Here is a 25,559-nt window from a genome sequence, read left to right as displayed (position 1 = left end):
CAATGGGCGGTCCCTAAACCCATTGAAAACAATGCATTTTGTCATTAAGGGGTTAAAATCTATAACAAAAACACACATCCTATGCCTTCGCCTCAAGCCCAACCCATGCCCAATGAGATGGAGGTGTTACAGGTAGTAAGGTATCCTGGATGGAATCTATGACCCCTGTCTATCAGTACCTTACAATAGGGATGGGGGTTAAAACTGCATTAATCTGGACTGGGCTCTCCCCCATCCTTGTCCTGTGTGATAGAGGGGGTAGTGTTAAAAAAGGATTAAAAAAAACTGCATATTTCCATGTCCCTAGGTAGGGTGGATGAGATCCATCCAAGCGGCCCAGGAGAAAGGGTCATCCAAAACAAAAGATTAAGAAAATCCCAGATGCGTAAATATAAAAACTGGAACAAGTCCATCAGCAAGAGCCTGTATACACCCCCAAGTGGGTTGAGGATGCTTTGTACCCTCCATTGACTTGAATTCTAGACATTCCCTTGTGCCTGTTACCCATATGTTTACAGAGCATGGTGTGTCTAGAGATCTGGAATCCATCATGGTCTAGCAGGAGAACAAGGTAATGCATTAAACTTTGTTTCTCTTTTCTATTAGTTGACATGGTATGTATCAAAATGCTCACAGTGTGTGCATTAAGCGTGGTAAATATGTGTATCCACCAAGATGTATGCACATAATAAATAAACTCTTATGTAATATACATGAAAAGAAAAATTATTGCTTTAAAATTTTTGGGGGTACATAGGTTTTAAACATGTACCAGATAATTGTATTCTATTTGAATACATAGGGATTATATGATAATAAATCAAGAATTATGTTTTCCATCAAACTGACTGTGATAATCTTAGTTTCTAAAGCTTCCTAATACTTTTTCTTTAGTGTGAACATTATCCTCAAGTGACTATAAGTTCTGAAACCGCTACAAATACTTGTATTTGAGCCAAGAAACTTAAAAATGGGGGTTTTCAAGACCATTTTGTTAAAAAGAATGATATATATATATATATATATATATAAGAGCCAAGTAACAGTGATTGTACAATTTAAATGAATGTTGCAATATACTGTATGCACCAAAATAAGAAAACAAATACATATAGTGCATTTCTATTACATAAGTGTTGGAAAAAGATAAACAATACTGGCATAATTAAGAAAAAAAAATTAAAAGTGTAACACTTTGTAAGAAGGTGGGTAGTCACATAAGTGAAAGAGTTAGAGTTAGGGCCGAGTTAGAGGAGCTTCCATCTATGCTCCTAAAAAAGTAGCAGTGGTGGCCATTCTGTGTTTATAATTCAATATTCTACGTTTGTGAGGATTAGTGCTGGGGCAACAATTGGAACTTTTTTGTGGTTTTGATTGTGAATGCGCTACAGGTAGAGCTTGCAACAGAATATTTTTTTAAAGATATGTCTCAATGCTTCTTTTATTTATTTAAAATTGTTAAGCTGTTCTGTTTTAAGGGTTCCATCCAAATGTGAGACTGTCAGCCTTAACTACAATGGTTTGTTGATGCAAAACAGATGTTGCTCTATGACAATTTATTAACAGTTCTTAAATGAGAGAGAGGGATAAATATGTTATGTCATTAGGTCTAAGCCCATAATTCTTCATCTATAAACTATGTTTGATGCTTACACATTGCACAATTTCCTCTATATATTTTCTATAGGTTGGAATTGTTCATTGGGTTCTCTTCCATTACTACCACAGCTAAAAGATAAGCCTAATGAGAAGCATTTAGAGAAAATTGTTTTATCCTCCATTTTCTAATGGAGGAGGAAAACCATTGCATCGGTACTTAATCAACTGTAGAGTGGTAGATATAAAAAGAAAGAATCATTTATGGAAATTAGTGAAATATTGTTATTTTCCCTATGCCTGTATTATACAGAGAATTTTAGTGATGAGAGCATCCATTTCTTATATCATAACCAGTTGGTCAACCCTTGATGTGGTTTCTCTGGACCACTTGTTTTATGCATTGGGAAAGTGGCCACTACTGGATCCTGAAGAAAATACCTCAGCTAAGAATGGGATTGCTTACTCTTTAAAATCCATTTTTCTTGGCATGTCAGGCTGCAGCGAGTTATCACTTGGTATATAGTTTTAAACTTCTATTTAGTCTTATAGTGGAGAGAGTTCAAACAATGCCATCCCCTATTTCTTGGTTAAATGAATTTCCTTCTAAGGTAGATGAAGGTTTATTCACTAAAATGAGTTGAGGTCAGCAAGTTGACATATCATATCTAATGCAGAAATGCAGAAAGTCCCAAACCCAAAGTCCCAAGATGGGATATGTTATCCAGTTGCAGAATTACTTGAAGAGCATTTTCATACTGGTGGCTTGTGCTTTTTGTGTGTCGTGTGTTTTGCAACTATTTAGCATAAAGATATATCTCAGGAAAGCTGGGGTCAGTGGTCAAAATTGATACTTGTTAGTCAAGTTTGTATCCCTTCACTCCCTTCTTCTCACTCACCTTTACAAATGCTATTTGAACCAACCAAGAACTAGCAACTTAAAAATAGGACAGAGCTAACCTTCTGGGAAGGAATAATCATGCAGATCATGAGGTCTGGTAATTTAGATGGCTGCCTTCATCTTTTACATATACAATGGATTTCTAATATCAATATTTGCAAACTCTCCATTTTAGAGCTGAGCCTCCAGGTGAAGCGCTATTTCCCTATATCTGTGTATTACTTTCCACTTTCTCTCAGCATGGGGGCAATATTTGGCTATGTCCACTCAACACTGTATGGGGATTACCCTGACCCATGCAAAGTTACCCTCACACCATGCAATTAGCAAGGTTAGCCCCACCTTCACAGATGGTCAGCCCTTCCCCTTTACAGAGCCACTCCCCCAATAGAGGGAGAGCTCCAGGTATGTATATACCTCATTTTTGTTGCCAAGGTTTACACATTAATGGCTGTGTGTTGAGTTATTTTGAGGGGGCAACAAATTTACACTGTTATACAGGCTGTACACTCACTACTTTACATTGTAGCAGAGTGTCATTTCTTCAGTGTTGTCACATGAAAAGATATAATAAAATATTTACAAAAATGTGAGGGGTGTACTCACTTTTGTGAGATACTGTACATAAATTATTTATTTCTGTAAACACAGATTTATGTGTTCTACTTAACTGTAAAATAGGAACTGGAAAAATCACAGATTCACTTTAATGCAGCATGGCAAAATGTTTCAGCTCATCATAATTCACATAAAACTTGCTATATAAATAGATAAATGTTTTGGGCTATTTTTTTCAAATAAACTGTCCTTTCAATGCTCCACGTATTGTCTGACCATTTGAACTCACATTGCAACACACGCTTGATGCACTCTAGGCATCCATGTTTCACAAAATGCTGTCTTTTTCTCTGCTTCTATTTTGCATTTAATAGTCAATTCACAAGCAGATGTTCAGTAATCCCATTACCATATGTAAGACATTAATGTTAAGGAGAGCATATGTTCCCCTTTACATCCACTGAGAAGTTTCTTTATGTAACAGTGATATTACCAATATTCAACTGGCTCAAACCAATGTATATGAGAGGCAGGATGTCAGTCATTCACATTCTAGTGTTATACTGGGGCTACAAACAATACATTATAGGTATCGTACAGCTTATCGGAGCTCTCCCTCTTCAGCTGTAGTAGCTTTATAGGGATGGGGCTAGTCATTGACAAGGACAGAGCTAGACATGGTCAAGGGCAGGGCTAGTACCAGATAGCCTTTAATGACTTGGGTGTGGGAGGGGGTTCATGACTTAAAGGTGGTCAGCATCTTTTAAACCAGTCCTTGGTGTAAAATGGCCAGTTACAGAGATCTCCCTTGTAACTTCTTCATTTAGCAGTAGCACCACCTAGGACCTTCCATCCAAGTCATAGGTCTAGCTAGCCTAAACCAGAACATGTAGCTGCTCAGGGGCAAGCCAGGAGAGTTTCCACATATGGAGGTAGGGTATAGAAAAAATATGAGGATAGCAGATTAAAAGGGGTGACATATGCTTGAATATCGAAGGGGGGGGGAGTTTGTGGGAGCAAGAACATTTATCATTCAGCTATTCTCTTTTTCATCTCTCCCAAAAGTAGCATTCAGTATATCTAATCTGCTTCATTGACATTAATCTCTTCTTAGAGACCTTGGACTTGGAATTTGGACGGTCTACTAACAAGAGACGGTAAAGCATGGGATATGAAGAATGCCAAACAAATCACGTAAATTTTAATATTGTGGCCCCAGCAACACAACCATAAGCATAAGTTATGCATAAGCATAAGCATCTGTGCACATGCTTCAAATGCAAGGCAAAAAATAATAAACAAATGAAGAGATTTATTACAAACAAAACATCATCACAAGTATGGACATATAGCATCTCACATAATGATCAATATTCAGACACTTCAATGTGATGATTCTTTATTTTTAGGGTGCATATAATTTGTACATCAAATACATGAACAAATGTTACAAATCTAAATTTGAAATATTCATGCAACATAATATATGCATCAAAAATCACATACTGTAAAAACAGAATACACCAATGCGGAGACAGATACAATTAGTCAAATCCCTCCCTTCATTTGTCATTTTGGAAAATACATATCCAGACCTATCCAGATGGAAAATTCATTTTACTTCAAAACTCAAGAGCAATTTTTGTCTTTCTCTCCCGAGACTAGAAGCTCCTACTCACTGAATAACAAAATATCAACTGTTCCACGGGATGCCTAAATACCTGAAAATGCCTACCCAAATGGCATTTCCTTCTGTCCTGATTACTTTTCCATTTGGTGACAGCTGTAATATTGCCCAACAAACTGTATGTAAGGCCACTGGAGCACCTGATCTAAAAAACTGCAAAATCACATTGACAATTAAATTAAGAGTTCTTGGATGTGAAGACTTTCAGCCCACAACTTTTGTCCATTATGGAATACTCGGAAAATATGGTTGTCATGAATAGTTTGTAATAAATCTTGAAAGAAAATAAATTATATTTTGTAATGTTTATAACAAATCTCTTAATTTTCTATGAACTTTTACCTTTTTGATTTTGTGTATGCATGCTTTTTGAGTGCTCCGGATAGAACTAAAGTTTCTACCACAGTGCAGGACTCTAATATACCCTGTCAGCACCCTGAGCTCCTGTATGTACTCCTGTCTCCTGCAAGCGTAGGCAGTCATAAGCTTTGTGGCAGACATTTCTGAGAAGCCTTCTTGGCACTAATGTCTTCCATAAACCTTGTCACAGACTTACTGCAATGAACTAAAACAAGCTTTCATAATATATTCCACTTAGTGCAATCAAAACAACAGTGTAGACAACGTAGTAGATTAACCCAAAGCAGCGGAATTATATACACTGAATTTGATGGATTACTATTCATTAATTAGTATCACTGTTTAGAAATGAAAGCAGTGCCTTTGGTAAGTTGACCATACTTTTTTAAAACTACAGACATATTTCCGCTATTATTTATCTTAAAAATAGTTTACGTCTCCCAGAACCAAATATGGATACGTGGATTAATTATGATTTTGTGTCACACAATGCCCAAAGTATTATTTGGTATTGCCAAAATATTACTTATAGGGGATACTGGATAGAATAAATTTCATGGTGCAGATTCATATTATGACATTGACTATGGAGGATATATATACAGGCCCTTGTAGTGTATATGGGCCAGTGTCAGGAATCATTGGACTTGAACCAGCAACCCTGAGTATGGCAGATTCTTCACCTACCGTTGTCATCACCAGAAGGCTCTGTGGATGGTGGGATTTCTGTCTCCCTCACGTCCCCGTCAAGTTTTTATCTGGTTCTCAACACACCTGTTGCCCGCTATTAATAAGAAGTCTTTAGAAGCAGGGTTGTTCCCAGCATTCCTGGCTTGACCATTTTTTCCTGGCTTCTGATTTTGTCTTGTGCATGTGCGCTTCTGGTATTTGTATTCTGGTTTTTGACCTGGCTCTGGACTCTGTTTATGTTCCCATCTCCTGAATTGGCACCCATTTGATCAATTATAGTTACTGACCTTGGACTGTTTCTAGTTTATGCCTCCATCTTATGCCAGTGTACCTCGATTTGGCCTTATCTTGGCTAGCTGGACCTCGCTGTCGTCTGCCAGCTTCTCTAGACTGCCAGTTCACAAGGGTGGCACAACCAGTTATTAAGTTTAGGGGGGCAAATATTTTTCCACATGGGTGATATAGGTTTTGATTAACTGCTTACCTTCAATAAATGAAATGATCATTTAACAGCTGCATTTAGTTTACTCATGTCTTCTTTGTCTTATATTAAAATGAGTTGGATAATCTGAAACATTTAAATGTGACACATAAGCAAAAATAGAAGAAATTGGGAAGAAGGCAAACACCTTTTAACCGCACTGTATTAACTGGCCCTGTCTTTGAGTCCTACAGGAATTACCAACTGAAATTGCAAATCTGCAAATATCTAGATATCTTTCGGGAGTTGCGTGGATACACTTTCTGAATTTATAAAGTCTACTCTGGTACTGTTGTACAGACATCTGCACGGAGCAAATCCCAGGGGCCTGCAATTCATCTTGGTTAATTATCTTCCAGATCCAACCTAACAGCAGCAGTCACTGTGAGCTGAGCTATGAAGTCATGCAGTAAAATGATTCATGCTTCTTGCATTTAACATAATAGCATCACAGTACACAGATTTAAACATGTAGGTGGAGAATAACTATAGGGTGATCCACACCCAAAGAACGCGTAGAAGAAACTGATTCTTAACTCTGCAGTGTACTGCTGGGAAACAATTAGCTCTGTGCATATTCAGGCATGACTAAGTAATTTAAAAAAAAACAGAAATTGAATAAAAATTCACAAGGGGTGATTTCAGAAAAAAAAGTAAAAAAAAACCTAATGCAACATTTGCCATGTTGTCCTGAAAGGGAGCAGGGGTGTAAAATTAACAGTGGATTCATTCTTGGTTTTCAAGGGAGCGGCGTTCTAACACTCCCCGCTCCACACTAATAGTGTCCCATGACATCAGCGAGAATGCCCTCGATGTCAGTGGGACCACCGAGCGATGTCAGCAGGACTGCCTGTGACATCAGGGGGACTTCTTGCCCGCATACCGCAAGGGGGGGCTCCGGGGAGTCAGATCCATAAAGGTATGCATATACGCCCCCATACATTTGTAAATACATTTACATTTACAAAGTCATATAAAGTCAGTAATACTCTGCTATACCAGCAGTATTTTGTAACCCTTTGGTCTAGAATCAAAGGACACCAATTTCCTTTTTAAAACAAATATACTGTATATACACAAAACGATGTCATTATTTAATAATATGGTAAGATGTAATCACTTTATCTGAAAAAATATTTCCCAAGGAAAATCACAATCTTACATGTCATCGTTGGAATGAGGCCAAAGTAAGCAATCACTCTGTTAATCCACTTTTCTAATAATTCATCAGGGCAGCAACATACCTGTACACACATTGACTCATGGCACACTTTGTGGTTAGTCAGTTAGATACTGTGGCAGGAGATCCGATATAGACCGTGTGAGTCCAGTTAGAGAACTGTCAACATCAATCTTACAGCTTGAAGCCACAAATATTGACCTCAGCTGTCAGATAGAAGACAATCTCCTGATCTCCTGTTCACCGGCTGAGATTTAGCCCTGCTAGTGCAAAAACGCCATGACATATGGGATGCCTCCTTGGACCTTTAGCAAAATCTAAAAGTGAGCCTGTTGCCAACAATAATTTAATGATGAGCAAGACTTTTTTTTAACACCAAATATAACCTAATGTTTTATACTGACTGCATACCTTCCATACCTTGGTGTTTGTTATTGATGTCTCTTTGGAAAAGCTACAGTGTTACATCTTCACCAAACTGCTCCTTGAATAATCTGTGGGAGGCTTTGGAGAATCAAGGGTTAAACCACATATCCACAGAACTTTCCTGATGTTTTACACATTGCTGAATTATAATGCTTAGTTATGTGTTTATGGGACTTCCTTCAAGCTCCATAACTACAAAATTACATTATTTTACTGTAAAACTATCCATAAATGGACATTAGCTCTGCTATGCATAAAGAGATCTAAAATGTTTTTCTCTTGTGGCTATGTTGATTCAGGTTTATGCACAGTGTTTCTAATTGAGAAGTTAGTCAATTGCTTTAAGATAGAAAATATGTTTCTTTTACGACACAATTGGCAAGTTCTTTGGAGTTTTTAGCTGCCATGCTGTGTCTCATTATGCAAATTTAAATTGATGCACCTATTTCTTCTTCAGGATCGCTAAAGGTTATTAAGAAAGGGAATTACAAAGGTTCACTTGGAAAAATGATTCCATTCCTGCCTTAAGACTTCTTGGCTTAAAGATCCTAGCTACAGGGTCAATGTATTAAAGGTATCGGTGTTGCATAGTACAAGGATTTATTATAATCTGATTTATTGTGAAACTAGAGACTGGGGTGCTTCACAAGATCTAGAAATAATGAACACAATGCAGTCCAGAACAGTTGTAAAACATTTAAGAGGCAATGTCAAATTAAAAACAATGCTTTCCCCAAAAAAGCTGTCTCTGATTACATGTACCAGTAGCTGCTCAACAATACACAGACAAATTAAACATGTAGGGTTCTAGGTATACTCCAAGACAGCAGCTTTTCAGGATCTCATCTGCACTCAATTGCATGGGTAGAGCCATCACTCCCTCTTAGTTCTGATAAAGACACTTGTACTAGTTTATGGAGACTTAAGTGAGAATGAAGTGAGTTCAAAACCCTAGCTAGGAAACAGTTGGATTGTAATGGAACCAATAGTATGCATTGGTGATGCATTTGAAAATGATGGGACATTAGTTCCATGGCTAATCTAAATCGTCACAATTAGTTTTGACTAATTCTGTTTTCCCCCTACTAGTTTAGTAATATAAAATAAAATGCCATATATTTTTGGTTACAATAAAGTGCTGCTGGGATTTGCCAACTGTAATTTAAAACCACATACAAGCTTCCAAAATAACTATTAAGTAATATCGGCTGGCTCCATCCAGCTGCAAGAATTTAGTCTACAGAAACTGGTATTATGGGAGATTTGGAATTTGCTTCCAAAATATTGCCTGAGGTACCAATCAATTTAACAGCTATTCCTACTTAACGCAATATAAATGTTTATTCTTATTTCACAATACCTTAGTTCAAAGGGGGTCAGGAATAAGGGACTTACTGTATTAAGAAAATAAAAACATTTGGAGTTTATAACTGAAAGAATGGATATGCTTAATGCAAGATTTTAAAAATGTATTCGAGGTGGGAGCTCCTCTTTTAGGAAAGTAAAAATGCAGTGTAGATAATTATACAGAGACTATTTGTGCATGTTGCCATCATGCATTTTCTCTCTCCCCATCTCTTTCTTCTTCATCATTCATCCTCCTCTGTCTATTTTTCTTCACTCCCTCCCTCTCTTCTCATTCTTCTCTCTATTTGTGATCCCACCCACAACACTATCTAGCAGCCCCTCGCCCCCCACAAACAACACTATCTAAGTACACCATTTGGGAGCCCACACAACACTGTCCAAAGGTACAATTGCTTGTTATTTGTCACCCAAGACTGGTTCTCGACACACCTGAAGATCAGGCAATTAGTGACATTTAATGGAACAAACAGGTCCTCATGTGTCCTGTTTCAGTTGATTATCTTTTTGGTCCTCTATTCTGCTAATGTCCCCTGTCTGACCTGATTTGTGACTTATTCCTGGCATTGAATTACCCATTTTGGATTGTTGCTGTGGATTTCGTTTGACTTCTGATTTTGACCCAGCTCCTGACTTCAACTGTTGGCTTTTTGTATTAACCGCTGAATGTTGTGCCAAACTTGGACTGATTCCGAGGATATGCTCCTGGGCTAACCCTTACTTTGGTGTTTCGGACTGGATTGATTTCATGGCTTTTTCTCCACTGGTCCCAACCTCTGGTTTCTGTCTGCTTTGACGTCCCTGCATCCAAGGCCCATAAGTTCCAAATAGGTCCGGTACGGATGTCATATACGTCAGGTACGGATATTACATTACATATTACAGTATGCTACTGCAAACCAATATTGGCTTGTCCATAGCTTTTTGTTTGTTTGTATTCATGCTGTTATACTCTAGCAACACCGTGGACTTTATGTATAAAACTTTTTTCTTGTGCAAAGCTTGAAATGTAGTCACCATTGCAACAAATCTAATGTTTCTGCTGAAAAGACAATTTCATTGGCTGCTATGTTAACAAGGCCACTTTTTGCAAAGGATTACCGATAGGTGAGTTCTCTCTTTACAAAAATCAAATTGTATTTTGCACGGATTTGCCTCCTTGGCAGTGGCCCCCCCGGCTGCTATTTTGGCCTTAAGGACAAAGAATCCCAGCCCGAGTGGGTTGAAGACACCACTGCATAATTGCGAACAATTCTTATTAAAGTATTAGAACACTGACAAAACACCTTTAAATGTTATTTATTACAAATTATACACAGAAATGCTAACACATTTACACAAACACACACATTGGCACACAAACTCACTCAAAAGCCTGTCTTCAAGGCAGCTCACTCTTAAAACTGCTATGGAACCGACCAGCACAGTTGGAAAAAATCAGTAGCATTACACACCTGCTTCCTATTACCAACATTTTTCTAAAGTGTTACATTGCTATATGAAGAGGCTCTGTAGTAATTTAGAACCATGTAGGGTCATATTTGTTGCCGGTGTCCATGACGCACAGACCCAAATATTGTGCCTCATGTTCGCATATTTATACCAAATGGAAATTACTGGCATTTAAGGTACAATGGAATATAACACCAGTTATGCATTATATATGTGGTTCTTGGAATCTCCATTAGGGTGAAGCTATGGAATCCTTCACCATTTTTAGACTTGCGCATTTATTTTCGAACAAATGCGTTTTCATGCAAAATTTTACCTTTTGGTCCGTTAGTCCGAATAACTTTGAACAATAGAAACGAAAAACAAATGTGTGCAATACAAAAATCTCCGTTAATTTTTTGGTCCCCACAGACGCCATCTTAACTACACTAAGAAGAGGAGAACCTCGCTATTTTAATTCAACTTCTCCGCAAAATGTTGGACGAATTTCGGCCGAACCAAAGAAGGAGACGGATTGATTTTGTCGAAAATGAACACGAACACGGCGCCCAAGTCTAGTGTTTACATATATCGGCAGGTTAAGCAAACTAAAAGGAAGTGTACAGTTTTATTTACTCATACTAGATGAAACATATAGTTGCTTCATCATAAAAGACCCATATCAGCAACATCTGCCCACTCAAACATGATTTTCAATAAGGAACAGTGGAAGGTAAGGCGAACCATGGGGTAACCTGAAGAGGAGAGGGGGAAAGGGTGTAGGACACTGGCTAAATTGGAAGCCACGCTGGCTTGGTGATCAAAAGCACTTCTCTGGAGGTCCTGCAATAAGCTGATACTTCCTGCACTTCTGGAGCAGATCATGCTAATTCCCTCATTTAGCAACAGGTTTTAGCTGAAATTTGTAGGGAATTGCTGCTACTGTTGAGTACAAGTAAAATCATTGGGAAATGTGCCATGAGACCATTTACTAGAGGCAGATTGCCCAGTAGGACCCAGATTCCCTTGTGGCTTTTTCCTCCCCCGATGTCCCTCCATTTAAATGGTAACATTAAATAGTGTACTGTTATTAGACAATACTAGCGTGAAATCATAAAAAAGGATACTTCTTAAAATATACCATTTGGTCTTAACCTGCATTTTACACAAATGATTGATCTAAACAAAAGTCATTTAATGTAACGGAAATTGTTTATAATGTACAAGAAGTGTGTGACAAAATATAAATTTAATGAGTGGATTTCAAGGCAGCTGGCGAAAGGGAACAGATAATTGGCTCATGATGGTGAAGTCATGATCAGAAATTCATGGGAATTTGGACACTAAGTACGTGGTACTTATTTCACTTCCCTCATCACTACCAAACTCTAAAAATTAGAGCTTTCTAAATTTCAAACAGAGCTATTTTTTATTACTCTTAAAATCCATTGGTAAAATTAACAGCTCAACTATAAATTGTGTCTTACTCTTAACTGTACTATATAGAATCTAATTATTTATGGTAAATCTCTGGTAATTACCATTTGTCCCATAATCTCCTTTTTTTAGCATAGAACTGAATCCAACCATAAATTGTATTCAGTGGGAGCATATCTACATCACAACTGTACTGAGAAGGAGAACTTCCAAGCACCAAGATTAAACTTGTTAAAACAGGTTGTCAATATTTTTTTTAATCAAGCCTAGTCATCGCATAATTATATACATTTTCTTGATAAAAAGGGGATTATATATGACAGATGATAGTTTCACAATTTAACCACAAATGCATCAAAGCCTACTGATAAACATGGATTTGTATTAGATATCCTTACACACCATCATCTAAAAAAAAGCAATATCACCAGATTAATCAAACTAGTTGTTTTCTGCATTTTTGGCACACAGTACTGTATTCCGGAGCTTGGAATATATCCAGAAAATTGAATAGTAACACATTATATAGTTGGGAAGCAAAAGTTTTGAAATATAATACCCCTGAAGAACACCTGGTGGTGGTTTATCATTACCAATTATTATAAAACATAGTATTGCAAAGTACCTGAAAAGGGCATGCCATAATTTTCTAGAATTTGAAAATGTGGATAGAGCCATTCCATAGAATCCAGTTGATAATATATACTGTTTTAAATAACATTATAAATGTAAGTTTGATTGGTACTAACCACATTTGCAATAACATAAAATGAAACTATAAAAAAATATGGATTCATGCTGAAAAAGATTAGTATTTACTTGTGTCACACTTAGAATTTGCCCATCCTAGTTGCATTTAGAAGTTTGAAAAGCACCATGCCTGCAAAGGGTACTAGATATTCCTAAGGGACAGAGTAATTGCCACCACCTACCTGTTGCTGCAGCTGATAAGTCCAGAAAAGTGAGCATCATAAGAGCAAGGAGTGAGATGACAGCAGAGGTTTTGCAGGTCCCATTTCTTTCAGCCATGATTGACCACACAGATTAAGAAGTTTAGCAGAGACAGAGAGATAAAGCACCAGCAGAGTGAGCTTTCCACAGGATGTAAGAGATCCCTCCTGTGATGCTGCTCCTCAAAGCTACTACTAACTACTAGCAGCACAAGTGACTTCAGCCTCTCTTTTTTTTTCTTTTTCCATGCGTTTTTACTTCCATGAGTCTTCTACTTCACCAAGCCTCTATTTGAAGAGAGAGACTGCCATCTAGTGTATACCATGGTTTTATTTTGTAGTGTGCAGAAGGATTTAGGAGAAAAGTATAGTTAAAACGATACCATTTATTGGCTCAGAGTTTAATTGCGAGCTTTCAAGACCAAGTTGTTAGGTCCCTTCCTCAGGCATTAATGGAAGGATTTAGCAAAGTGAGATTTAGTAAGGTCAGGCCTTAGTGGTTTGTGACCTGTGCTATACCTCCTAACTTTAAACCCCTGCAAATTACTGTATATGTACAGAGACATGACTCAAGCTCCCTAACAGGGAACAACTACCTTGGGGGGGGTGATTAGCACAATACCTAGCCACATGTTTCCTTCCATTGTATGACAACTGGTTTAATTAATTTGACATTTCTTACTAAAATTATCTCGATTCCCATACCCCACATGAGATGTCGACTGGCCACATGTCTAACAAGGGTCTCCATTTTGGAAGATAAGTCTCCATATGCTGTTTTCCTCCCCTATCATATCCCGTTTTCTAAAAATGGTGTTGTAATTATTCTAAAGTCACCATATGTCACGCGCGCCGCCGCGACTCTTACCTTTGGCGCTCGCGTCGGCTCGCCTGTCCCCAGCACCTCTGTCACAGCCCCCGACGCCGTGCGCACACGTCTGTGTCGCGACTCCGCCTCCGCCACGATCCGACGTCGGCAGGGCAGCCCTGCCTCCACACCCTCGGCCGGGATCGGGCGTACCGCCGGGAGTGCGGTTATGAAGCGCCGAAGGACCGCTTCGGCCGCGACGTACACAACGCACGCCACGCCGCGGCCTGTATGTGAGGACCGTCTCCTATTTAAGCCCCATTTGAATCCCCAGTCTTTACCCGTTCAAAGTGTTATGCTTTTTGGGTGTGCTGTTTCCTGCCATTTCTCTATTGCCTTGTGTACCGACCTTTGCCTGTTATTACATAGTAACATAGTTCATAAGGTTGAAAAAAGACCAAAGTCCATCAAGTTCAACCTATATACATAGTGTCCCTACTGTGTTGATCCAGAGGAAGGCAAAAAACCCTTATGAAGCAGATGCCAATTGCCCCGTACCAGGGGGAAAATTCCCTCCCGACTCCAAATATGGCAATCAGAATAAATCCCTGGATCAACGTTCTGTCCCTATTAATCTAATATCCATAACTTATTGGACCACGATTCTTCACTGCCTGCCTACGACCCCGGACCTGTTTAATCGATTTTGCTTCTGATCTCCCTGCCTTCACCTCGGATACGTTTGACCTCGCTGCCTGCCATTGCCCTTGACCGCGGACTGTTTACTGGACTTCTCTAACAGTGCATATCTGCATAGCTGGATCCTCCTTCTCTACCTGACCCCGTGACACCATACATGTATAAACACCAGGGGCGAATTGCTTCCCAAATTCTTCTAACAGGGCTGACAGCTTAATCCGCCCTGCTATTGGAGGTGTAAACCTTAGTGAGGTCACACAACATTGTGTTATCCTACCCAGAAGAAGGAATGTGGTAGGTTGTAATGCTTGGGAAGAGGGCACAAGACTCCTGGTGCATGTGAGCAAGAGGGTGGGGAGGTATGCGATATCACTTGGCTTTGCTTGCCCTCAACAAACCCCAAATGTAATAAAGAAAAAGGTAGTAGGCAGATCTGAGAAGGAAGAGCAGATTCAATGCAACGCCCACTCCCTATACTGTAGATAAACAAAAATTACCGTGGATTGCAAAGTCTATATTGTAAGCTCGTTTGAGCAGGGCCCTCCTCACCTGTTGTCTCTGTAAGTCAATTTGTTATGTTACATACTACTTGTTATGTCCTGTTTACCCATTGTACAGCACTACAGAATTTCAGGGCGCTATATAAAACAATAATAATAATCAATCCAAACTTCTGGGACAGAACAAGTACCCTTCCTCTCAGACATGTATCAATGGGAGTGGGTAAACAAGGTCACAGAAGCAAGTATATTCTTGATTGCCAGTGAGATACCCGAGCGCTGATAAAGAACAGAAAAAAGCGTGTATATCGTGTGTGTATGTATATATATAATCGTGTGTGTATCGTGCCTTTTTCCATAACATTTTGTGTGGCGGGTGTATAGAATAGTTTCAGTCTATAGGATCTGGCATTTCATGAAAGGGGTACGATAATTCTGAAAATCTTTCAGCTTGACAAATTGGAAACAGATACTTGCAAAGGATAAGCATTGATGTCAGGTTACTTCAAGTTTACAGGTTACAAAATAGCATTAAAGTAATTCCAAGATATAATCAAATATAAAAAGGAAAGAAAAATATTTTATCGGAAGACTTTTTTTTACCCCCAGAAATATTAAAATAAAAGAATTTTTTTGTTTTGTTTTACACAATATTGCTTCAGGAAAACTTTTCATGAAAAAAAGAAATGTATTAACCATTAACGATGGGGGCATCAATAGCAGTAAGGAAGAGAGATTTTTAAGTTGCATATCTTTTTCTCGGAAACTAAAATTACTACATAAAATAGTAAATTACTAAAGTAAACAATAGATCTTGTGCTTCTGAAGAATTTGACTCTGGACTGTTTTTCATAGGTCATGCTAACTTTCATTTAAGTATGCCAATGATATAATTGAGCATTTAAGTGAAAATGTGTTTTCTATCCATTTTAAGGAAAATATATGCTTTTATTTTTTTATTTTTATCTACAAGTGTCCCTTATTGTTATGGCACAACAACCACATGAGAATAACCGAAAATGAAAAATCCTTAAAAAAAAAAAAAAATTTTAAAAATAATTGCGTTGAGTGTCTCTGTAAGTCAGATACACACAACCCACCCACAGAAAACTTGCTTTTTTTGTTACAAGTAAACTGTTCAGTACATTTTTCTTAAGTTTGTAGCCTCCTTTGTCTTATATCACCGTGTTCCATATAACAGCTGAAAATATGTCTTGTTACCTTAAACATCTACCGCATGAACTTAAATGGAGACCCAAGAAAATCCAAGTGTACTTGGTCACTAATAAAATCATGTATCAAATATTTCTATATTAACCCCAAATCACAAGTTCAACACCTTCCTCAAAACTTTTTAAATAAAAGGCTATATTCTAATTTGTCATGGTGCTAGAATTATTTTGCAATGACAGCTTTTATCCTCAAAAAATTCAAAGCTACATTATACAGCCATAAAACACATTGATAAAGCAAACCAGTTGCTTCACATGTTTCTTTGCTTTCTTAAACTTTGTCATCTCCCGCATCACTAAATTGTTTCCTTTGGCACATATCAAAAAAACATGGCCAAAAATTACTATAGAACATTTTATTTTATTTATTCTTACCCCTTTGCCATTCACCTCCCCCAAAAAGGTACAAATTTACAAAAAAGTTTAATTAGTACATAACAATGAGTGTACAATATATTAAGTTATTTAAAAGAAAGAGCGAGCACAAGTAAGCAGGAATGTGAACTCAAGGCACGGGTCTTCCTGTCGCCAAGTTACCAGAGCAGGCGAGTTTGTGACATGGTGTACATGGACACAGCAATCAGCTCCGAGAATACCAGTTCAGATCAAAGAGGATACTCCTTAACCAAATGCTGAAGGCTCCCACTTAAGTACTTCATTATACAGTGAGAATGCCCTATGAGTAAATCTGAATGCTAAAAAAAAAAAAGTCAAAATCTCTAGCTAAGAATCCCATGTATAATTTATTAATTTCCATCAGTTTTTTTGAAGTTTCTAAAACGTTTAGTGCACAATTTGAAGTTTTCCCTTGCCTCCCAAATCTTCCAAATCCTGAACTTCTTCCCACGATCTTGACGTGAAGGACTCCAGAATTGGACAAAAAGGTCTTGTTTCAAACAGTTGTATCCCCAAACTCTTTATTCCATTTAATGTAAGAATCCAGGGTGGAAGGGCTCACACTACACTTAATTTTCTTCAAAGAATTTACGAAGTCAGAATACTTAAGGTTTCGCATCTGAAAAAAACAAAACAAACAGTTGTTAAATGGCTCAAAAAAACTTGATTGAATTTGCTACATAATACATTATAATTCTAAGGTTATTGACTAGGATTATATTCCTGGAGGGGATTTATAGTGTGAAACAGTACCACTGGTAGGGCTCAACCTACATCCATGTACCATGACATCTTTTAAATAAACAATATTTAAAGCATTTATGAGGAAGGAGCCTATTTACGAGGAATAGTATTTACTAAAGTATTTACTAAAGTTGAGATTTTAGCTCTCATTTTATGCATCATCCAACATTGTTGCTCAAGGGGCTAAATAACCATCCAAAATGGATATTAACCACTAGTGTCATCAACAGAACGTGCATGATACAACAGCAATGTCCAAGAAAACTCAAGATAATACTTACATCGCTAGCAGACATGTTTTTAACTTGCTCAGGTTTCAGCTCTGAATAATAAAAAAAATATTTTTCAGTTGGGAAGAGAAATTGTAATAAGGTTGATTTTTGTAATCGCATTTAAAGATGTCATATTACAACGTCAAAATGTGGCCGGTCGGTGGGCCAGCACACAGAGATGCCGTTGCGGCAGTTGTATGGCCGCATCCGCCGACCGCTTCATGATTTTGAAGCAGCCGGCGTGCAGGCACCATGCCCCCCAGTGCCTTAGTTGGGCTCTTCGACCCGCCCCTTTGAAGATGTGACGTGACGCTCAAGGGGGCGGGCTCACACAGAAGAGTTCCATGTTGGAGGAGAGCAGTCTGCAGGGGAAGGAAGCCAGCAAAAAAGTATAAAAAAAAAAACAACAAAAAACAGGGTGATAGATGGAAGGGGACCCATATTCAAAGGGGGGCTGTCTGGGGCAACAATTAAATACAAAAAGGGGGTGGCTGAGGGCATAGTGGTTGGGGCATCACATAAATCAGTACAAAAAGGTGAGTGCAATACACATGGGTATGGGGGGCATTACATTAACCAGTACAAAAGGGGGTGGGGGCATCAATACACAAAGGGGCAATACACAAGGGTGTGGGGGGAGTACATTAATACTAAAATGGGGCCTGGCTGGGGCATCAATACACAAGGGGGCAAATACACGAACAACAAAGCGGTGTGGAAAGCTTGTGTAGCTTTACCCATCATGATGCGGGTGTTGGTGTGTGGCAGAGCCTATCCTGGAGTGTGTGTTTGGGTGTTGGTGTGGCAGAGCCTGTCTAGGTGTATGTGTTTGGGTGTCGGTGTGTGGCAGAGCCTATCCTGGAGTGTGTGGGTGGCAGAGTCTGTCCTGGTGTGTGTGTCACTTCAGAGAACAAAAAACTTTCAAGGCCCAGAACTCAGTGGGAGGAAAAGTAAAAGGGTTTGTATTATTTACTCTATTTCAATCTGCATTTTATCAAAAAGTAAATTGTGGCTTCAAGCTTCCCGTGTATGATGACTTTTTTTTAGTGTACTGGTGTACCCCCAATCCCGTCACATAAGATTCAATCCTATATTATCTGCCGAGCACCGATGTCATCTTTATCCAGTGTGCGTCAACCATTTTAAATCCAACTTGTACCCACAGTGTGGTCCAGCCTTGTGCAGTTTTATAAAACTAAACTTGTTTTCAATGGTTTGTGGACTGACTTCTTTTTACTGTTTAAGTAATTTAGTATTGATAGAATGACATATAAAAGTTAATCAAAAAACTGTTTATCCACTGCTTTTTTCATTATAGCCAAATAAACACTATTAATATGCATAAATCTTAAAGGCCATATTTTCTCTCAGTAAAAAATGAGTGCGGCCCACGCACACATACATTTCTGATAAAGTGGCCCACTGAAGAAAAAACTTGGACAGACCTGTCATATTAAAATTATTGTTGTTATGCATGGTCCTACAATAAGCAGCACTACTTCCACAAAATTATCAATTTTGTGCTCTCAAACACTTTTAGGTAACAGTTGGATGTCTGCATTTTGCTACGCCTGCATTATATGGTATAATAAATTTAAGAATGTGTTAGCTGCTGAACCACAAGCCATGTTGTACAAGTACAGTATAAGCCAGAGAAAATGATTTGAAGAAACAGAAAAAAGGTGCATGACAAAAACCACTGGGCTAAAATAAAGTCTGCGGTTTTAAAGAGCCTTCCAGGAAAAAAAACAAGACAAAAAAAACACCACACATTTTAGAGTTCCAAGCATACAGAAGCCAACAACAAAAGCAATACGCAAAAAATATATATATAAATTAAAGAGGCAAAAAACCTTAATTTCATATTATGCCTACTCAACATAACTTCATAACTTCCTTCATAAAACCATTTCTTGTAAAAGGATATTAAGTAACTCAAGATAATTACTGGCACTGTCCAATTAATGTTTTGTACAGGTTAAAATAATCAGTACATACATTTCTAGAACCCTCTTTAGTTTTACTTGATTTATCCCCTTCTTTGTCCTTCTTACGATATGCATCTCTCTTCTACCGTTATCACCTCTTTCCCCTCAAGGATTCTACTATACTGTACCTACATTATATGACCAAAATATGTGGACACCTCACCATCCCATCTATATGAGTTTGTTGGATGTCCCATTCCAGAACCATGAGCATTAATATGGAGTTGGCCCGCCTATGCTGCTATAACAACATACAGTCTTCTGGGAAGATTCTGAAGTGTGTCTGTAGGAATGTGTGCCAATTCAGCCAAAAGAATATTTGTGAGGTCAGGCATGGATGTTGGGCAAGAAAGTCTGGCTGTCTCACAATCAGCTTTCCAATTCATCTCAAAAGGTGTTTTTCTATGGATCTTGCCTTGTGCACAGTGGTAGAGAGTCGTGCTGAAAAAGGAAAGGACCTTCCCAAAACGGGTGCCACAAAGTTTGAAGTATACAATTGTCTAAAATGGATTTGTATGCTGTAGCACTATTACCCGTCACTGGAACCCATGGGCCTAGCCCAAGATCTGAAAAACAGTCTCAGATCATTATTCCTCTTCCACCAACAGACACTATGTATTCCAGTAGGTATTGTTCTCCTGGCATTTGCAAACCCAGATTCATCCATCAGGCTTCCAGATAACGAAGTGTGATTCCTCACTCCAGGGAACCCGTTTCCACTGCTCCAGAGTCCAGTGGCATGGTGCAGCTTGTGGGCAGTGGCTCAGCCATGGAAACCCATTTAATTAGGCTTCTGATGCATAGTGCTTGTGTTGCTTCCAGAGGCAGTTTGGAACTCTATTAAGTGATGCTATAGAGAACAGGCAATTTGCATGCACTGCAATACATAGTTCAGCACTTAGAAGCAGTGCTCTGTGAGTATGTGTTGTCTGCCACATTGTGACTGAACGGTTACTCCTAGACCCTTTCACTTCACAATTATAGCCCTTACATTGGATTGGCACAGACCTAGCAGTGCAGAAATTTCACAAACTGACTTGTGACAAAGGTGGCATTCTATGACAGTGCCACGTTTAAAGTCTCTATGCTCTTAAGTAGGACCAGTTCTACTGCCAATGTTGGTCTACAGAGATGGCTGCCTCCGTGCTTGATTTTATACACCTCTTGGCAATGGGTGTGGCTGAAACACCTAAACTCAAAAATTAGGAGGGGTGTCCACATTTTGTGATATACTGTATGTTCAGTAGTTACCTACCTCATTCTACTCAACTAAAAAAAATTAGTTTACTCAACTTTAAGCACTCACTAGCTTTTATGTCCAGGAAGAGTAGCCACAGTACCATATCATTTCTATTTATAAACAATTTGTTTAACTATGGACTGTAAACAAGTAGCGTACCTAGCGGGCGGCGGCGGTCCGCACCAGATGCTGCTCATCAAGGGGGTGCCAAGGATCTCCCTTTAACCGGCTTTAAATCACTCCAGGGAGCCGGAGGTCTGTTAAAGACCTCCGATACCGCTCCCTCGCGATGTGCGCGTTAACTGCTGCTGTGCGCTGGGGTTTGTTGTCAGATCCCGGCGCACAACAGTGAAGCCGCCCCCACCGCCGTCCGTGCCCTCTGAACCAGAAGGAGACAGAAGAAGAGCGAAGAGGAAGAAAAGGAGCTAACTGCTGTAAGGAGAAAAGTGACAGAGGAAAGGTAGGAAAGCATTCAGTGAGAGTGGATTAGTATGTGTGGATTGGTAAATGTGAGAGTGATGGGTGTTATGCTGTACCATTTCCAGTGTCTTTTTCATTATATAATTATGCTCTAAAGTACATCATAACTCCCATCACTCTATACTGTTCCATACAGCGGCAGAGCTGGGAGACAGAGGCCTCGTACTCCCACCGCAGGACTCCTGAAAGGTAAGTGAACTTCAAAGGAGGAGAGGGTAGATAGGGAGAAGGGAGTGAGATGTGGGATAGGGGGTAGATAAGGAGAAGCGAGTGAGAAGGGGTAGATAGGACAGAAGAGAGTGAGAAGGGGTAGATAGGACAGAAGAGAGGGAGAGGGGATAAATAGTGAGAAGGGAGGGAAAGGCAAAGATGGCACAAGCAGGATGTTTGAGCCTTGGGGACCAAGATGACACAAGCAGGGTGGTTATGGGACAAAGATGGCACAGGCCGGGCTGTTTGGGGACAAAGTTGACTCATGCTAGGCTGTTTGGGGACAAAGATGGTTCTATGTGGGCAGTGTGGACGCTGGCTTTGGGTTGTGCAACCTATCATCTATGCCTGTAGGTTTTTTACCTTTATTGCTGAGTTTTTATGTGATTTCCAGTTGATCTATACCTGCAATGCTATGTTTCCATACATAATTATTGTATATTTGCAAATACGAGATTTGTATGTCTGATTCTATGCCTCCAGTGCTGAGTGAACAATAACAACAATATTAATATATATATGATTGCTGACAGCAATCACACTCCTATCATGCCCAGGCAACCTGGACCTGCTAGGAGTGTGATTGCTATATATATATATATATATATATATATATATATATATATATATATATATATATATATATATATTAATATTATTTATTTTTTGTCCTATTTTGGCGTGTTACTTACTTTAAATATAAGTGTTAGATGTATTTTTTTTATGGTGGGGGGGTCATATACGCCAGGTAAATGCTGCATTTTTGGTTTCAGTCCAGAATTCGTTTCGGTGCATCCCTACTACTAAGCCAGACAATAAAGTGGTAGGCCTGCACCACATCAATGCTTGGCTTAGTATATAGTGATAGGAGTTATGCTGCACTATTGTCAATGTCTGGCTCTATGTATAGTGATAGGGATTACGCTGTACCACCGTCAATGTCTGCCTCAGTATATAGTGATAGGTGTTATGCTGTACCACTGTCAATGTCTGCCTCAGTATATAATGATAACAGTAATGCTGTACCACCTTCAGTGTCTGCGCCGGTATATAACCATAGAAGCTATGCCATTTTAAAGTGCGTGGGGGGGGGGGCCACATACAGGATCGGCCCCAGGTGCCAAATACTCTAGGTACGCCCCTGATGTAAACCCTTTGAAATCACGGTAAAACCCTTTCTGCTTTATAAAAATCAACCATGAAAATCTTGATCATTGTTCTTCTGAAATTTCCTTTTTGTGACGCATGGTTCACATCAGCAGATGCTTCTCATGAATAGCAATATCTCTAAAACACACCTCCAATCTTGTTTCATGGATTATACTCCAGGTTTGCCAACTCATGACCCCAATTAGCTTTTGTTGAAGTCATTAGTTTAGGGGTTCACATACCATTGATGTAATTTAGATGAAGATCAGACCATATTCTATTAGCTAGTTTTTTTCATGAAAAACAGCAACATTACAAAAAGGAGACAAGCAATTCTTGATATTCACCTCTGATAGGTCCAAGGGCAGCATCTTTTGCCAAAGCAGTTATATCACTTCCTGAGTATCCTTCTGTCAGTCTAATATCATAGGGGTGAAATACAGCATTTAAACAATAATTTAAAGCATTTTGGGTATGCATGCATCACAAGCCATTCATTTATTAGTATTTGATAGTCTAAGATAACCTTTAAATTGACTTTCTTTTCATGCATATGCAAAGAATAATTCATTAAAACCCCTCTATGGATATGCTCTCTTTCCCCGCGCCACTAACAGATGCTTTCCATGTAGTAATGTGCATGTGTGGATACTCCTCTCCAGCTACAGTCTACAATATCCTCTCACACCCGTTAATTTCAATAGGTGCACTTTCCTGCAAATGAATGTTTGCATTTCAGAAGGGGCCTATTTTCTTTACAAAGTGCTGAAAGCATATTAAAACCCTTACCAAGTACTTAGAATTGGATTTATGTTTAGTGGAGTTGTTTAAGGCAGTAGACTGTACATTTAATATACGTGTTCTAATGCCCACGTATCTTACCTTGACAGTCGACTTAGCTCTTTTTCAGAAAGCGGGTTTCCTTGTTTGCTTAAAAGATTTTGAAGAAGCAAAAGGCGTGTCTACAAGAGAAAAGGCAAATTTCAGTTAGAGAGATTGCGAACATGGGTCCTATAAAGACTAATTCACCGGGAATTTGGGAAGATCTAGAATAAGGACAGAGGTGGTTACTACCATATTTAAAAACCATAATTTTCTCAAATCAAAATGTATAAAAAAAAAAAGAAAAAAAGACTTCTTACCTCTTCATTTGGTAAGGATACATATACTCTCTTTGCGAATCGCCTAGAATTAAAGCAAAAAAATTATACATGCAATATTCATCGGGTTATTGTTACATAAGTGGCAGTAATGTTCAGATTTGTTTGCATTTGGGAGGCAAATACTTCTTGCTACATTGAGGTCTTTTCAGACATTATCGAAATTGTCTCCTCTACATGGAGGAAATGTAATTTAGGCAACACCACAAATTACCAAACATTCGGGCACCCTAAAGGAAGCTCCACTATTCAGCATCAAATCACATACCTGAGAACTGCTTCATCAAGTTCTTGAGGTCTGTTTGTTGCCCCCATGACAAGAACTCTGTCATCTCCACCAGACTGTACCTAAAATATGAAACCGATTTAACCAGGTGGAAAAAATACAAAAACAAGCAAGACTTCATAAAGAAGCCTTATTACTACAAAGGTAGCCCATTACCAAACTACTACAAAATACCTCATTAAGACTAAATAGTATACACCTGAGTCACAGTGCAGGTCTCCATATAGCATAATTTTTTTTCTTTTTTTAATATCGTAAGCTCAGTTTGTGGAACAGATTCAAGAGTCTGTGAGCGATATATTTTATATATGTATGTATGTATGTATGTATCTAATTAAAAACTTAAGCATTATATCAAGGCAATGGGTATTACAATAGTAAATTTCTACTTGTGAGAAGTTTTTCCCATTGGAAATACTAATTCTCTTAATACCGTAGAAAAAATGTAAATGACAAATTAATTTCGTCCATCCCCAAAAGGTATGCACTCTGTATGTTCTCTGCGAACGGTCACTTTAACCCAACCTCCAAAATAAAAATGAATGAAAAGCTGGTACTTACACCATCAAACTCTATTAAAAATTCTGTTTTTAATCGCCTGCTGGCATCGTGCTCTCCTTCTCTTCTTTCACATAAAAGGCTATCAATCTCATCTGCCAGAATTAAGAAAAAATAACTCTGATTTACCCATTTCATGATACCCATTTCATAATATATAAATAATATCTATAAACATGGAATCTATAAATCTTAAGTATAAAACCTTATACTGGCTCATTAAAAACTGGTTAACTTGAACTAATAACTCAATTTTTCTTCTGGACTAATAGATTTAGACTAATAGTTTTTCTTGTTTACCAAACACAACACAATACTTCAGATCTATATTCAATCTTCTAGATACAAACATTTATGTTATAGAATTAAAACACTTGCAATACTAACTTGCATTAAGAACAATGTATTTTGAGAACGCTGTGTTTAAAACGGCCTGGTTTGCAGAACACTGGGAGATTATACAAGAGGAATAGCAAAATATGACCTTACCTATGAAAATAATGGATGGTTGGAGTTCTCTAGCCACAGCAAAGAGAGCACGCACAAGCTTTTCCCCTTCTCCAACCTAAATAAATTTAAAAAAAATAGTTAAAAACAATAAAATTAGTAAAAACATACGCTCTCATGTGGCTGACAATAATAGTTTTGTCATACCCCTTAAAAGTTTGTATAGTAAGAAGTGCTGCGTAATTTGCTGGTGCAACAACTATTACCAACAGGAGTGGGCAGTTGCAGGCCGAGATGTGCAACTAGGGCATATGCCTACATGCATTTA

The 25,559-nt window shown here is 38.5% G+C and overlaps 2 protein-coding genes across 2 annotated transcripts in view; both read right to left on the bottom strand.

Annotated features, from left to right (window-relative positions):
- The window catches only part of LOC149289855 (fibronectin type III domain-containing protein 1-like), a 52,564-nt gene extending 39,423 nt beyond the window's left edge, over window positions 1–13,141 (bottom strand). The window contains exon 1 of the mRNA XM_089490129.1: window positions 13,045–13,141. Within this exon, the coding sequence (XP_089346255.1) occupies window positions 13,045–13,141 (97 nt within the window). The remainder of the gene's footprint in view (window positions 1–13,044) is intronic.
- A 4,052-nt stretch (window positions 13,142–17,193) lies between these two features.
- LOC149289854 (spastin-like) overlaps window positions 17,194–25,559 on the bottom strand; it is a 31,015-nt gene continuing 22,649 nt past the window's right edge. Inside the window, exons 10-17 of the mRNA XM_089490121.1 lie at window positions 25,274–25,349; window positions 24,788–24,879; window positions 24,209–24,288; window positions 23,923–23,965; window positions 23,663–23,742; window positions 23,128–23,198; window positions 17,723–17,763; window positions 17,194–17,316 (exon numbers count right to left, since the gene is read on the bottom strand). Of these exons, the coding sequence (XP_089346247.1) occupies window positions 17,194–17,316; window positions 17,723–17,763; window positions 23,128–23,198; window positions 23,663–23,742; window positions 23,923–23,965; window positions 24,209–24,288; window positions 24,788–24,879; window positions 25,274–25,349 (606 nt within the window). The remainder of the gene's footprint in view (window positions 17,317–17,722; window positions 17,764–23,127; window positions 23,199–23,662; window positions 23,743–23,922; window positions 23,966–24,208; window positions 24,289–24,787; window positions 24,880–25,273; window positions 25,350–25,559) is intronic.

Source organism: Sceloporus occidentalis, unplaced genomic scaffold (genome assembly GCF_023333645.1).
Source record: "Sceloporus occidentalis isolate IW3139 unplaced genomic scaffold, rSceOcc1.0.p SCAF_42, whole genome shotgun sequence".
Taxonomy (NCBI): Eukaryota; Metazoa; Chordata; class Lepidosauria; order Squamata; family Phrynosomatidae; genus Sceloporus; species Sceloporus occidentalis.
The sequence above is the reverse complement of the archived record's forward strand: the minus strand, read 5'-3'. Positions and strand labels throughout refer to the sequence as shown.